Source organism: Geotrypetes seraphini, chromosome 9 (genome assembly GCF_902459505.1).
Source record: "Geotrypetes seraphini chromosome 9, aGeoSer1.1, whole genome shotgun sequence".
Lineage (NCBI taxonomy): Eukaryota > Metazoa > Chordata > Amphibia > Gymnophiona > Dermophiidae > Geotrypetes > Geotrypetes seraphini.
Window position 1 is genome coordinate 156,825,724 of NC_047092.1, and position 12,738 is coordinate 156,838,461.

The 12,738-nt window shown below is 44.1% G+C and overlaps 1 protein-coding gene across 1 annotated transcript; it reads right to left on the reverse strand.

Moving 5' to 3' along the window:
• Positions 1 to 4,946: 4,946 nt before the first annotated feature.
• Positions 4,947 to 12,503, reverse strand: COMMD2 (COMM domain containing 2). The gene is made up of 5 exons (XM_033959707.1): positions 12,291 to 12,503; positions 9,761 to 9,838; positions 7,784 to 7,866; positions 6,923 to 7,096; positions 4,947 to 5,463 (listed from the first exon to the last, which is right to left on the reverse strand). The coding sequence occupies exons 1-5, from the start codon at positions 12,355 to 12,357 to the stop codon at positions 5,266 to 5,268; spliced, it is 600 nt and encodes a 199-aa protein (XP_033815598.1). The 5' UTR covers positions 12,358 to 12,503; the 3' UTR covers positions 4,947 to 5,265.
• Positions 12,504 to 12,738: the final 235 nt, after the last annotated feature.

Below are 12,738 nucleotides of genomic sequence, written 5' to 3' on the forward strand. Positions count from 1 at the left end.
TGGTATAACCCTATAGAGGCTGTCCAATTTACGGGGAGCCCCAGGAACAGTCAGCGGGTTCTCCCAATTTTTATAAAAAGTTTCCCGTAAGATATCATGCACGGGCAACTTTAGGAACTCTTTGGGAGGTTGATCGAAATCTAATGCCTCCAGGAAAGCTTGTGACTTCTTAGAGTCAGATTCCAGTGGCAAAGACAAAGCACCCGACAACTCCCTGAGGAATTTTGAGAAGGAAGATTGTTCAGGTTTAGATGCGGTATCGGGTGCCGAAGGCTCTTCATCCGACGACGATGCATCCTCCTCGGTACCGGTAGGGGATTGTTCCCATAGGTCCGGGTCTCTGACATCGGTATGTGCGTGTCGAGAGACTGGAGTGGAAGGCTCGGCATGGTGAGTTTTAGACAAAGACTTGCCTGAGCGTACCGAGACGTTACCGGGTGATGCAGACCTGTGTCTGTCTCGGTCCCGGGAAGTACGGTGCCGGTCAGAGTCGTGGGGAGACCGGTGCCCTGCCCGGTCCCGAGGAGGATCGGTCGTCGTCAAGGCCATAGCCTCGGCATGGGAATGGAGATGTGGTGCCGAGAGAATGGGCATGGAGGAGTCCATAGGTACCGAGGGAGTGGATACCGGTTGGACGGTATGGGGCTCGGGCCGGTCTGGTACCGAGAGCAGCGGTGCCAAGATAGAGGGTAAGAGCTGCTTAAGTTGCTTGTGGAGTTGTTCCTGCAACTTGTCCTGGAGGATGGCCGCAATGCGGTCATCCAGGGGAGGCACCGGAACCACTTTTTTCTTCTTTGGTTCCATGGGTGCCGCTCTACACTCCGGCGATGAGGGGGCCAATGACGAGGCACTCACCGAAATCGGAGTGGAGCGTTTTTTGGCTCGGCGTGGAGCCGAAAGGACTGGTGTCGTCCCCGAGGTGGGAGGGCGCTCAAGGGTGGAAGGCTTCTTAGCCGGCTTACCTGGCGCCGGGGGCGCCGATGTCGACTCAGGTGGTGTCGAAGTGGTCGGTGTCGATTTCGACGGTGCCGCAGATGAAGAGGTCGAATCCATAGTCGGGCCGGTTCCGAAAAGTAGATTTTGTTTGATGTGACGATTCTTCAAAGTGCGTTTTTTAAGAGTGGCACAGCGGGTGCAGGAATCCGCCCGATGATCCGGTCCCAAGCACTGTAAGCACCAGTTGTGTGGGTCAGTGAGGGAGATCGGGCGTGCACACCGCTGGCACTTCTTAAAACCGGGCTGCGGGGGCATGAATGGGAACACGGCCTACGCAAAATCAAACCCCGAGGCCTGGATCGTGCTAACAGGCCCCGCCGGGGCAGGAACGAAAAATAAAGCAAAAAGAAAGGAATTTTTTTTTTTTTTTTTTTAAATTAGAAAGAAAAAAGCACCCGAAGGTGAAAAAATCGAAAAAAGAACGCGAGCGGGAAGGCAAAAGGAGTATTTCAACGACGTTGAAAAACACACGTCTTCTTCGCTCCGCGGAAACGAAGAAACTGAGGACCACGCACTCCTCCGTCGGGCGGGAAGGCACTCGCGCACGCGCGGTGCGGCCAACTAGAACTTTCTAGTAAAAAGGTCCGTACCGTGGGCTCCGTCGGTGACGTCACCCATGCGTAAAGAATATCTGCCTGCTTGTCCTGGGATAACATGCATTAGCACAGATAAAATATAAACTTCGGCAAGTCATCCTAAAAGGAAAGACCAGGATTAGAATTTAGAAAATAAGCTAAAACCCAGGATAATTCCACCCAATGTAGACACCCTTTCCTCTCAGGTTAGGTGTCTATGAGCCACACTGACCACTCTTCCTGGAGGCTAAGAGGAGATCCTACACAATGGTGTCTTAGTGGTTCTTTTTCTAGTAACTGTTTAGAGCAGGGGGTTCTCAACCCAGTATTCATGACACACCCATCCAATCAGGTTTTCAGGATATCCACAACGAACCTACCTGAGACAAATGTGCACGATTATCTCACGCGTATCCTGAAAACCTGACTAGTAGGTGTAATCCAGGTCTGGATTGAGAACCCCTGATTTAGATAGACACTAGAGAATGACACTGTGACAAAATTCATCACCGTCCCCGTTCCCGCGGATAACCGCGGGAAATAATCCCATGTCATTTTCTAGTGTCTATTTCAACCTCGGTCCTTCTACCCCAGCATTCTTCAAAGCAAAGCTTGCGGGTCAGTGGTTGTGCCCAATTATACTCTGATTCTTCCCTCTCTCCTTAAAGAATGACATGAAGATGGTTTCCTGCGGTTATCCGCGGGGACGGGAACGGTGATTAATTTTGTCATCGTGTCATACTCTAATAGACACCAAACTATAGAGAAGGAAGGATACCATTATTAGCACTGAAGACCATTTTGTGGCTTTACTCCACTTTCAGTCACATCAAAAGCTGGTGCTAACTGGAACCACTGCTAGCAATCTCAGAAGAGTGGCTAAAGACCAAATTACTTTCTCACCAATACAGGTGGCCCCCTGCAGAACAGGGTTAAGATACATTGGCAGGGCAGTATAAGCCAGCTGGCACTGCCACTAACTGTGCTATACCTATTCAGTGAATAAAGGGAAAAACTGTAGGGAAACCTCATCTAAATTCCACCCAATTGCTGCTCAAATTCTTCACACTGTTCAGATTTCTTGATTTCAAACTTAGTTGCAATGTTTTCGTTTACCACAATCATAAAACTGACAAAGAGCCACAAAGTTACTCTTAGAAACTCACAGGAAAGCTGGCCAAGGTTACTATTATGTACTGCTGTGCAAGACCTAGATTAACTTTCTAAAAGGCCAAAGATACAACTTAATATCTGAGAAGACTTCAGAAAAAAAAAAGCCCTGGAGGCTAAAAAAATTCCTGAGCCAAGCATTTAGTAATATGTGGCCAATAGTGTTTTGTTTCCTACTGCTATTTAAAAATAAAAATGGCAGCTGGGGATGTAACTTGGATGTCTCCTCAAAATTATTTTTTACTCTCAATAACTTAAGAGAATAAAGGCTTGAGTGAAACAGATGTGGAAGAAAGTAAATAAGATCAGTTGTATCAAGACTCTCTCCCACTTCTTACTCTATAACTGGGGACTCCAAAGTCCCTCCTCGAGGGCCAAATCCAGTCAGGTTTTCAGGATTTCCCCATTGAATATGCATGAGATCTATGTGCATGTACTGCTTTCAATGCATATTCTTTGGGGAAATCCTGAAAACCTGACTGGATTCGGCCCTCGAGGAGGGACTTTGGAGACCCTTGCTCTAAAGGGAAAAAAAACTTCCTAAAACAAACTCCAGTGATTAACAGTCAAAGGAAATTATTGGAATCATTCAAGTAAAAAGAGAAGTTACAATCCTAGCATCTCCAGTTGATGGTAGAGTGTGCACATAAAAATGTAGTCATTTAGGCCCTGATTATATAAAACCCACCTAAAGTTAGGTGCATAACTTAATTGATAAATAGGCTTAATTGGTGCTGATACTGGCACTCAACACATTTGAATGGGCTTTAATTAGTCTTAATTGAAAGTTAGGCCTCAAACCTGTAAGACGCAGGTGCCTAGCCCAAAGCGCCTATACTAAAAGTGGACATGGTTAGGGGCGCATCGTGTGTTTTTGAGTTTGGTGCCTCTTTGTGAATCAATTGTCGTTAGGCATTGGTATCGGCACGTAACTTTAGGCACAGAAAACCTTGGCATAAATTGGTGAGGCCTAAATGTTAGGATGCTGAGCATAATTCTATAATGGGCACCTAAGTTTTATAGAATCAGTGCTGATATCGGCACCTAACTATAGATAAGATTTTATAGAATCGGGGTCTTAGTCCTGACTCAATCCTCAGTCTACCCAATCTCCCTTTCTCCAAAGTTAAAGACACACTTAGAAACAAGATGACAGATAAAGGCCAAATGGCCCATCCAGTCAGCCCATCCACAGTAACTATTATCTCTTCATGCCTCTAAAATATCCCACGCTTTCTTGAATTCAGACACAATCTCTGTCTCCACCACCTCTTCCGGGAAACTGTTCCACACATCTACCACACTTTCTATTAAAAAGTATTTCCTTAGATTACTCCTGAGCTACTTAACTTCATCCTATGCCCTCTCATTCCAGAGCTTCCTTTCAAATGAGACTTGACTCAAGCGCATTTACGCCACATAGGTATTTAAAACTAGAGAATGACACGGTGACAAAATTCATCATCGTTCTCATCCCCGCGGGAAATAATCCCATGTCATTTTCTAGTGTCTATTTCAACCTCAGTCCTTCTACACCAGCATTCTTCAAAGCAAAGCTTGCGGGTCAGTGGTTGTGGCCATTCATACTCTAATTCTTCCCTCTCTCCTTAAAGAATGACATGTAGATGGTTTCCCACGGTTATCTGCGGGGACGGGAACGGTGATGAATTTTGTCACCGTGTCATTCTCTATTTAAAACGTCTTATCATATTTCCCCTCGCCCGCCTTTCCTCTATACATATTGAGATCTTTAAGTCTGTCCCCATACGCCTTATGACGAAGACCACACAAAATTTTAGTAGCCTTCCTCTGGACTGACTCCATCCTTTTTATATCTTTTTGAAAGTGTGGTCTCCAGAATTGTACATAATATTCTAAATGAGGTCTCACCAGTTTCTTATATAGGGGCATCAATACTTCCTTTTTCCTACTGGCCATACTTCTTCCTATGCACCCTAGCATCCTTCTAGCTTTTACCGTCAACTTTTCAACCTTCTTGGCCACCTTAAGATCACCACATATAATCACACTCAAGTCCCGCTTTTCTATCGTGCACATAAGTTCTTCACCCCCTAACTACACCATTCCCTTGGGTTTTTGCAGCCCAAATGCAAGACCTTGCATACCTTAGCATCAAAATTTTAGTTGCCAAATTTCAGACCATTCTTCAAGCATCACTAGGTCTTTCTTCATGCATATGAAAGGTAAAGGTTAAGGAAAACAAAGAGTTTATTCGTAAGTTCTGCTACAAAAAAAAAATCTATTTATGTACAGACATAAATACAGAATACCAAAAAGTTCTATTTTAGTTATATTTGAATGTACACATCACTGGGAGATCAGCAAGTAAAGAGCATGAAATTGCTGTACAGCACCAAACACATTCCAGCTGATGCTGCTGTCTTGACATCTTGGCACCGTAAAAGCAATCTGATCCACACCGTCCACTAGAAAAACCCCAAAAGTTGGTTCTTTTCACTGCTCCAGACTCGGTTTGAAGAAATGTGACCAAGTGAATTGTGTTCTATTTGATATTACGGACTATTCTTCTACAGTGGCTTGTTTTCATTTCTCCTAGAGCTTGTTCTAGCTGCTGAATCAAGTGAAGCAGTGTGGCAGGATCTGTCTGTAATACTTTGCTGCTCTTATCTCCGTTCTGCTTTAGGTGCAATTTAAGAGTCACAGTTGGCTTTATTTGCTGTCTTAAGCTTCTGCTGGCAAGCTAGAGGAGGAATAAACAATCAGCATTACAACTTTGGTAACTGTAGTCATTCTAAATTATTTTTGCAGTGACAGATATTCAAGCAAAAGCATCAGATTCAGAGAATCTATACAGATGCAGCTTGTGAGTGATTTTTAGTATTAAAGCACAATATACAAACTCAAAGGGCTCCTTTTACAACGGAGCACTAGGGCCTTAACGCGCGGAATAGTGCGCTAAATTGCCGCGCACGCTAGCCTCTACCGCCTCCTTTAAAGCAGGTGGTAGATTTTTGGCTAGCGCACGCTAATCCAGTGCGTGTGCTAAAACCGCTAACGCACCTTCGTAAAAGGAACCCATAGTCAGGGTTTAGCTAAACGTTACTGCATATCATATCTTTCATAATTACTCAGAAAACATTTTTTTCTGCAAAATCCCATTTATTAAAAATCCTACTTTTCAAAGATTCTAACCTTTGCTTTGTACATCTGAATTACACTATAACAATTAATTGCCTATACTACAAGTATAGAAAATGTCTATCATTCTCCTCAAACTGCTTTTGTGAGCAGGACACTGATACTTTGAAATTTACCATTTTTTTTGCAGAGCATTCCAGATTGATTCCAAGCTGAGTAAACTTAGGGACCCTTTTACAAAGGCACAGTAGGGTATTGCAACATTGCCCTGACCTCTCCATACCCACTCCCCCAGAAAGCAGCAAGTCAGAGAGTGAGGGAGATGTTGTAGATCCAGTTTACAATATCAGTGGTGCAGCTGATGAGAGAAACCCATACCGTCCAAACCTAACAGTTCTTAACGACTTCAGAGATCTTGGTCTCACCAAGTCCAATGCCAAGCATTTGACATCTAGGCTCAAGCAGTGGAACTTGTTGAATGAGAGTGTGCAAGTCACAGATCAGAGGACGCATCAACAAGCTTTTTCCACCTTCACCCATCAAGATGGGCTCTGCTTCTGCCACAATGTGATCAGTCTATTTGAGGCAACTGGAACTGCCTGTAATTTGACAACTTATCCAAGAGCATCAAACTCTCTTCCATTGGCTCACTCAGTGCACCTCAAAGAGGATTACAATAACACTAAGACCTTATTAGGCGCCTTGAAGTATGATGAGTGCGGCTGGGAGGTCATTGGAGACTTCAAAATGGTGGCGTTCCTAAGAGGTGGGGCCATAGGCATCTGAGTCAATCATGACTTAGGATCCTCCCTCAGTATCCTGGATACAGAGGGAGGTGCCTGAGGCCTCATTGACTCAGATGCCTAAGGCCCCACCTCCTTGCAAATCATTTGCTTGCAAACTTGATAGTGCATCGCTGGAGAATTGGTCAGAGAATCGGCCAACAGCAATCAAGTCGGTATCTTTAGTGCATCTAGCCCTTAGTCAGAACCTATGAAATGAGAGTAATTTATAAACCAATGAGAAAGACAGAGCTCTCTCCCTGGTGAAATTGACAATACCTGCACATCCAGCCTCCATTCCATGCTATGATAATGGGGAAGGTCTGGGGCCAGTTCACTCAGGATGTTTCTGATTTCCTTTCTATGGTCAAGATAAAGCTGGAGCAACAATTTATTTAATTCCTCTGAGAATCCCAAAACAAGCACCGAGTCTTGAAAGTCCACCTCAGAAATCTGGGGATAAACAATACACACAATTCACAGAGCAGCATCACTGCTTCACTGTATTTTCATCCATTTCAATAAACAGGCCCAAAACCAGCATCATCTCAAGGCTACTGCATACAGAACTAATAAAAGTTGGTTTTCGGTACAGCTCTAAGTAACCCAAGGTTAAAAAACAGTCCAATGTAAGTATTCTAAAAATAATTATGACTTCAAGCAGAATCTTCATTTTCTTTACAAGTAATCTAATTAGCTGGAGCATACTTATTTCCCATCAATGCACTAATTTCAAGTTGGCTCATCCTGTTATTTTAAGGATAAAAGTATAAATATATTTCAAGTTACAACAGCAAGAATTGCTACAGCGAGGAATTCACCCTGTTGTGTTAAAGGACCGAGGCAACTTAACTCTTTATTAAGATTTTTCTTTGCATTTTTGTTGGAACAATAACAGGGATCTCAAAGTCTCTCCTTGAGGGCCACAATCCAGTCGGGTTTTCAGGATTTCCCCAATGAATATGCATTGAAAGCAGTGCACGCACATAGATCTCATGCATATTCATTGAGAAAATCTTGAAAACCCAACTAGATTGCAGCCCTCAAGGTGGGACTTTGAGACCCCTGAACAATAACAAGTATCCGGGAACATTTTTTATTCAAGAACTACATAGATTCCTTACCTAGAAAACAGCTTACCATGAGCTTGGCACTCTGAATAAGGAGATAACTCAGACCTTCCACTCCATGCTGCACAGTGTCACTAGTGACATCAAGTTTTCCTAAAAAGAATCAGTACACAGCCTCTTCTAAGTACATACAGTAAGTTTCTCTAGTTAAATACAAATCAAAATCCAGGCCTCGACAGAAGGTTAAGAATGCCAGACCCATCTAATATTCCAATTCACAGAAATATCACAAAGGACTATTTTAGAAATATTATAGCAGCATTTATACATGGATATTGCAGGTACATGTAAATAATTTTAGAAAGCTATTTACAAATGAAAATCTACATCACTCAAGCACTTCAACGGTGTGACAGCAGCATGACTAGAACTAAACCTTGTCACCCACTTGAGATTATGGGGACTTTTATGAAGCTGCAGTAAAAAGTGGACTTAATGCACCTTTAAAAGAGGTTTTACCATGAACTAAGGCCAATTTTACCACAACCATAAAAAAATGGCCTTTTTGTATTTTATTATTGACCATGCACTACTCATTTTTTTAGGTGGTAAGGGCTCACACACAGGAATGTTTCCTCTCCACCCCAACATGTCCCCTCAAAAAAATTTTTTAGTGGTCAGTTGGGGCACACACATTTAGCAATTAACGTAGGATGCCCGAGTGCATCCCACAGTATGTTTTAAAAGTTGTGTTAGGTGAGCATTAGCACCTAATGTAGCTTAGTAAGAGAGAACCTATAAAATTTATCCAGCAAATGAAACATTAACACATTTCAAGACAGTGGGGTAGAGACTGCTACTGTTGGTATATACACATCTCCCTCCATATTCGCAGGGGTTAGGAGCAAAGCCCGCCTGTGAATACCAAAATATTGCAAATAACTTTAGGGCCAAGACTGACCCACCCCCGCCTCCCAGACCTTTCCACTGTACTTACTTTTTAAAGCCAAGGGAACTCACAGCAGCCATTTTTGTTCCCAGTTCTGCACAGGGCAGGAGTGTAGGAAGATCACTCCTGCCCTGCTTCACTGCTAGACCACCAGGTTTTAAAAAGTAAGTAAGTCGAGAAGTCTGGGTGTTGGGGGTGGATCACTCAGACAAAAAACATCAATAACCGAAGTCGTGACTTCCCAACCCGCGAATATGGATTTGGAGGGTGATGTGCACCATCTTGGTTGCTGGGGAGCAGCTGCTACTGCCGTCCTTGCATCTCTTCTCAGGAGCTGCTGCTGAAATAATAGCTCTTAACTTATGAAAATTGTTTAATCATTTTTATTCAAAAAGACTAAACCTAGCTGCGTTCTGTCTAGTCAATCGGTATGAAGAGAAAAATCCTTCATTTATGATAGACAGTTCCTATACATTGGGAGAAGGAACCTTTCTAAATTAGGCAGGTTCTCTATCTCTAAGAATCTGACTAGCAGGAAACTTCCATCCAAGAATTAACAAGAGAACTTGAAAGGAAACCATAGTTATCCCTAGACCAAGGGTAGGCCATACCGGTCCTCGAGAGCTGGAGCCAGGTCAGGTTTTCAGGATATCCACAATAAATATGCATGAGATAGATTTGCATCTCAAGGAGGCAGTGCATGCCAATCCATCTCATACATATTCATTGTGGATATCCTGAAAACCTGACCTGGTTCTGACTCTCGAGGACTGGAATTGCCTACCCCTGCCCTAGACCATCAAAAGATAACATGCAGAAGAATATACAAAGATCATAAGTTTAGAAAAACCCTGAATAAAGTAGTATAGAATGTTGTGTTAGTCCATTGAACACAAAGACCTGAAACATAAGTTTTAAACTTTCTTACAACTTGCGTTTTTTCTAGAGACTCTATTAACAGAAGTACAGTGAAAAGGTTTTAAACAAAATATAACTTATAAGACAAATGATAAGAACACCCACCTCTTTCTGCAGAAGAATTAATGGTGAGTATATAATAAACTCTAAAATTTAGGGATAAAACTTAAGTTATCTTACTTGCTGCTCCTTCATATATTTTGGGATTGGAACCTTTTCTTAGAAACTCCACAGCAATTCGGCCAAATTCAATGACCACTGAAAAAGAAATATAATCTATCATTTTTCAATATCTTCTTTGTACAACTTCAAACTCTATTTTCTACCCAAATAATGGAAATACAACCAAGTCAATATTTGGAAAAAGTTCATTACTGTATTTTGAATCCCTTACTCGGTGAATTCATTCACCACTCCTCATCTATCTCCCCAAGATACCATCAACTTGGTATCCTACCTCTGTGATCTTCTCCACCTGACTAACTGGCCAAAGAACCTGATGTCCGCTTCCTCATGACAACAGGGCTCTATCAGTAAAGCATACTATCTCACTCATCCAGAACAGGATGTCAATGTGAATCAAAGGAATGAATCTAGTGTGCATCCATTCTATTTGGGTAAGGGGGGAGGGAAGAGATTCTCTCGGTGTATATTGTTTGAGGAGGATGGGGGGGCCCAGACTGTCAGAGTATCCCATGTTGGGGGCACAGTACCTCAACTGTTTATCCCAACTTATGGGGGCTAGGGCTGTCACAGTAATCCATTCAGGGAAGGGAGGTAGGGTTCCTGCTGTGGGTATATCCTGTCAAAGAAGGGCCAAAAATCCCACAACAAAAAGGGCCAAAATACAGTAGGATAAGACACCACAGTATCTGGATGAACACACTCAAGTTTATTGTCAAAGTCTTGATTAAAAAGTAGATAGTGGTCAATGATGTAAAAACAGATCCAACACAGACCATGCTTCGTCATGTTTTGCCTTCTAAAGATGAAAAAAGAACACACACATATATGTAGTCTTCAATCCCTTTGTTAAAAATAGTGGCTCAATTGTTCCTAAGACCCTTTGAAGAAGGCAAAAAATGCCAAAAGACGGACCATGTTGTGTTTCTTTCACATCATTGACCACTATCTATATCATGTGTGTTCTACTTATAATCAAGACTTCTTTGACAATAAACTTGTGTATTCACCCACATACTGTGGTGTTTTGTAGGCATATCCTGTCTCAGAAGCTAGGGAGCTGTTGCTTTTAGTGTTTCCCATCTTGGTTGTGGGGGAAGAGGACAGGGTTGTCCATCTAAGGAGGGTAGGGCCTGCTCATGTGTTTTCCATCTCGCAGCTTCAGTTGGTGCATCCCATCTCGTGATGATGGACTAAGTGAACTGTTGCTGTAATGGTAACACATTTCAGGGCAGTGCGGTAGAGACTGCTCTGTTAGTGTATCCCATCCCAGTTGCTGGAGAGCAGCTGCTGCTGCCGTCCTTGCATCTCTACTCAGGAACTGCTGCTGCCGTCCTTGCATCTCTACTCAGGAGCTGCTGCTGCCGTCCTTGCATCTCTACTCAGGAGCTGCTGCTGCTGCTGTCCTTGCATCTCTATTCAGGAGCTTCTGCTGCTGCCTTCCTTGCATCTCTATTCAGGAGCTGCTGTTGCTGCCATCCATGCATCTCTATTCAGGAGCTGCTGTTGCTGCCATCCTTGCATCTCCTCTCAGGAGCTGAGGAGTTGCTGCTGTTCATGTATTCTGTCTAGGAGGGAGGAGTGGTGCACTCCGGGTAGCCCATCTCAGGGAGGGAAAGTAATAGAGGCTGCTGCTATTGGTGTATACTGATGCAGGAGATGGAGGAGCTTGAATGCAGGGCGCTGGGGCTAGCATCATGTTTAGCTTGTTGCTTTTTTTGATTGTAGGGAGCAAAGAAGAGGATAAACCCCTGATGCATCTTTTGGCAAAATAGGGATTCCCTGTCAGGTTCATAAGAACATAAGAATTGCCGCTGCTGGGTCAGACCAGTGATCCATCGTGCCCATCAGTCTGCTCCCGCCGCGGCCCTTAGGTCAAAGACCAGTGCCCTAACTGAGACTTGCCTTACCTGCTACGTTATGCTTCAGTGTGTGCAGCTGAGGTCCCTTTTGCTTTACTTCCTTTGCTGTAGCATATGAATTGTTAATCAAGTGCTGCACTTTGAACTGTGTGTGAATACTACTGGAACCGATTCTCTCTAAGAAGACTGACTTTTTGATGGGACCTGCTAATATTATATTGGATGAACATAAGGGAATTTTGATATATGACAAAGTGGAGGATTTTTTTTTAACCCATGAAGATTAACAGTTCTTTTTCTCTACTTTGTGGCCATTTTTTTGTGTGTGTGTGTGGGGGAGAGGAGGTTGTCCTACTAAAATGGGCATTTGAGAGTCGTTCTAGTGTGTTTGGAGCAGCGATCTATCTTCTGCTTGGGTTGGGGGGGGGGGGGGTTAAGGCTGGTCCTGTCTGAGTAACCCAACTCAGACAGGACAGGTTGGGTGAGGGAAGTGTTGCTGCTGTTTCGGTAGCAGTAGGGGGGAGTTGGAGCTGTCGACAGGCCTTGTGTTCAGGACTAAGGGGCTCTCTGCAAAGCGAGTGAGCAAGTCTCATTCGCTCCCGGTTCTTCTAGGAAAGAGGAACTTGCCATTCCTGCCAGCTGGGCTCCGTCCGCTGCTTACTCACCAGCGCTGTCCACCCGCGTGAGGAATCCTAAGTGCTCCTTCTGCTCGTCCGAGAGCACCAGCGACATCTTCCCGCCCGGTCGAGGAGGGCACACACACCCCCGGCCACCGAGTTCCGCCGCTCAGTACAAAGCTCAGGCGGCGGCGGCGCGCCCCCAATCACATGACTACCTGCGTCCAGTGTAACAGCGTCAGACGTCCGTCTTGGATAAAAACCCAGAAACCCCGTGATTAAAGTTCTGGGCGCCCTCTGCAGGCAGCGACTCGAACTGGCCCGTGGCGATAGCTCCATAGCAACGCTGGCAAAGGACCAATCAAAGCGACCCTGCGCGAGAAACCGATGCCAAGTCCTGGTCCCGGAAACAGATGAGAGCCGTAGAAAAAAAGCAAAGCATGGGCAAGGTTTTATTTTAGCTTTGCTGGCGCTTGTGTCCTAAGCTAGCTAGCAC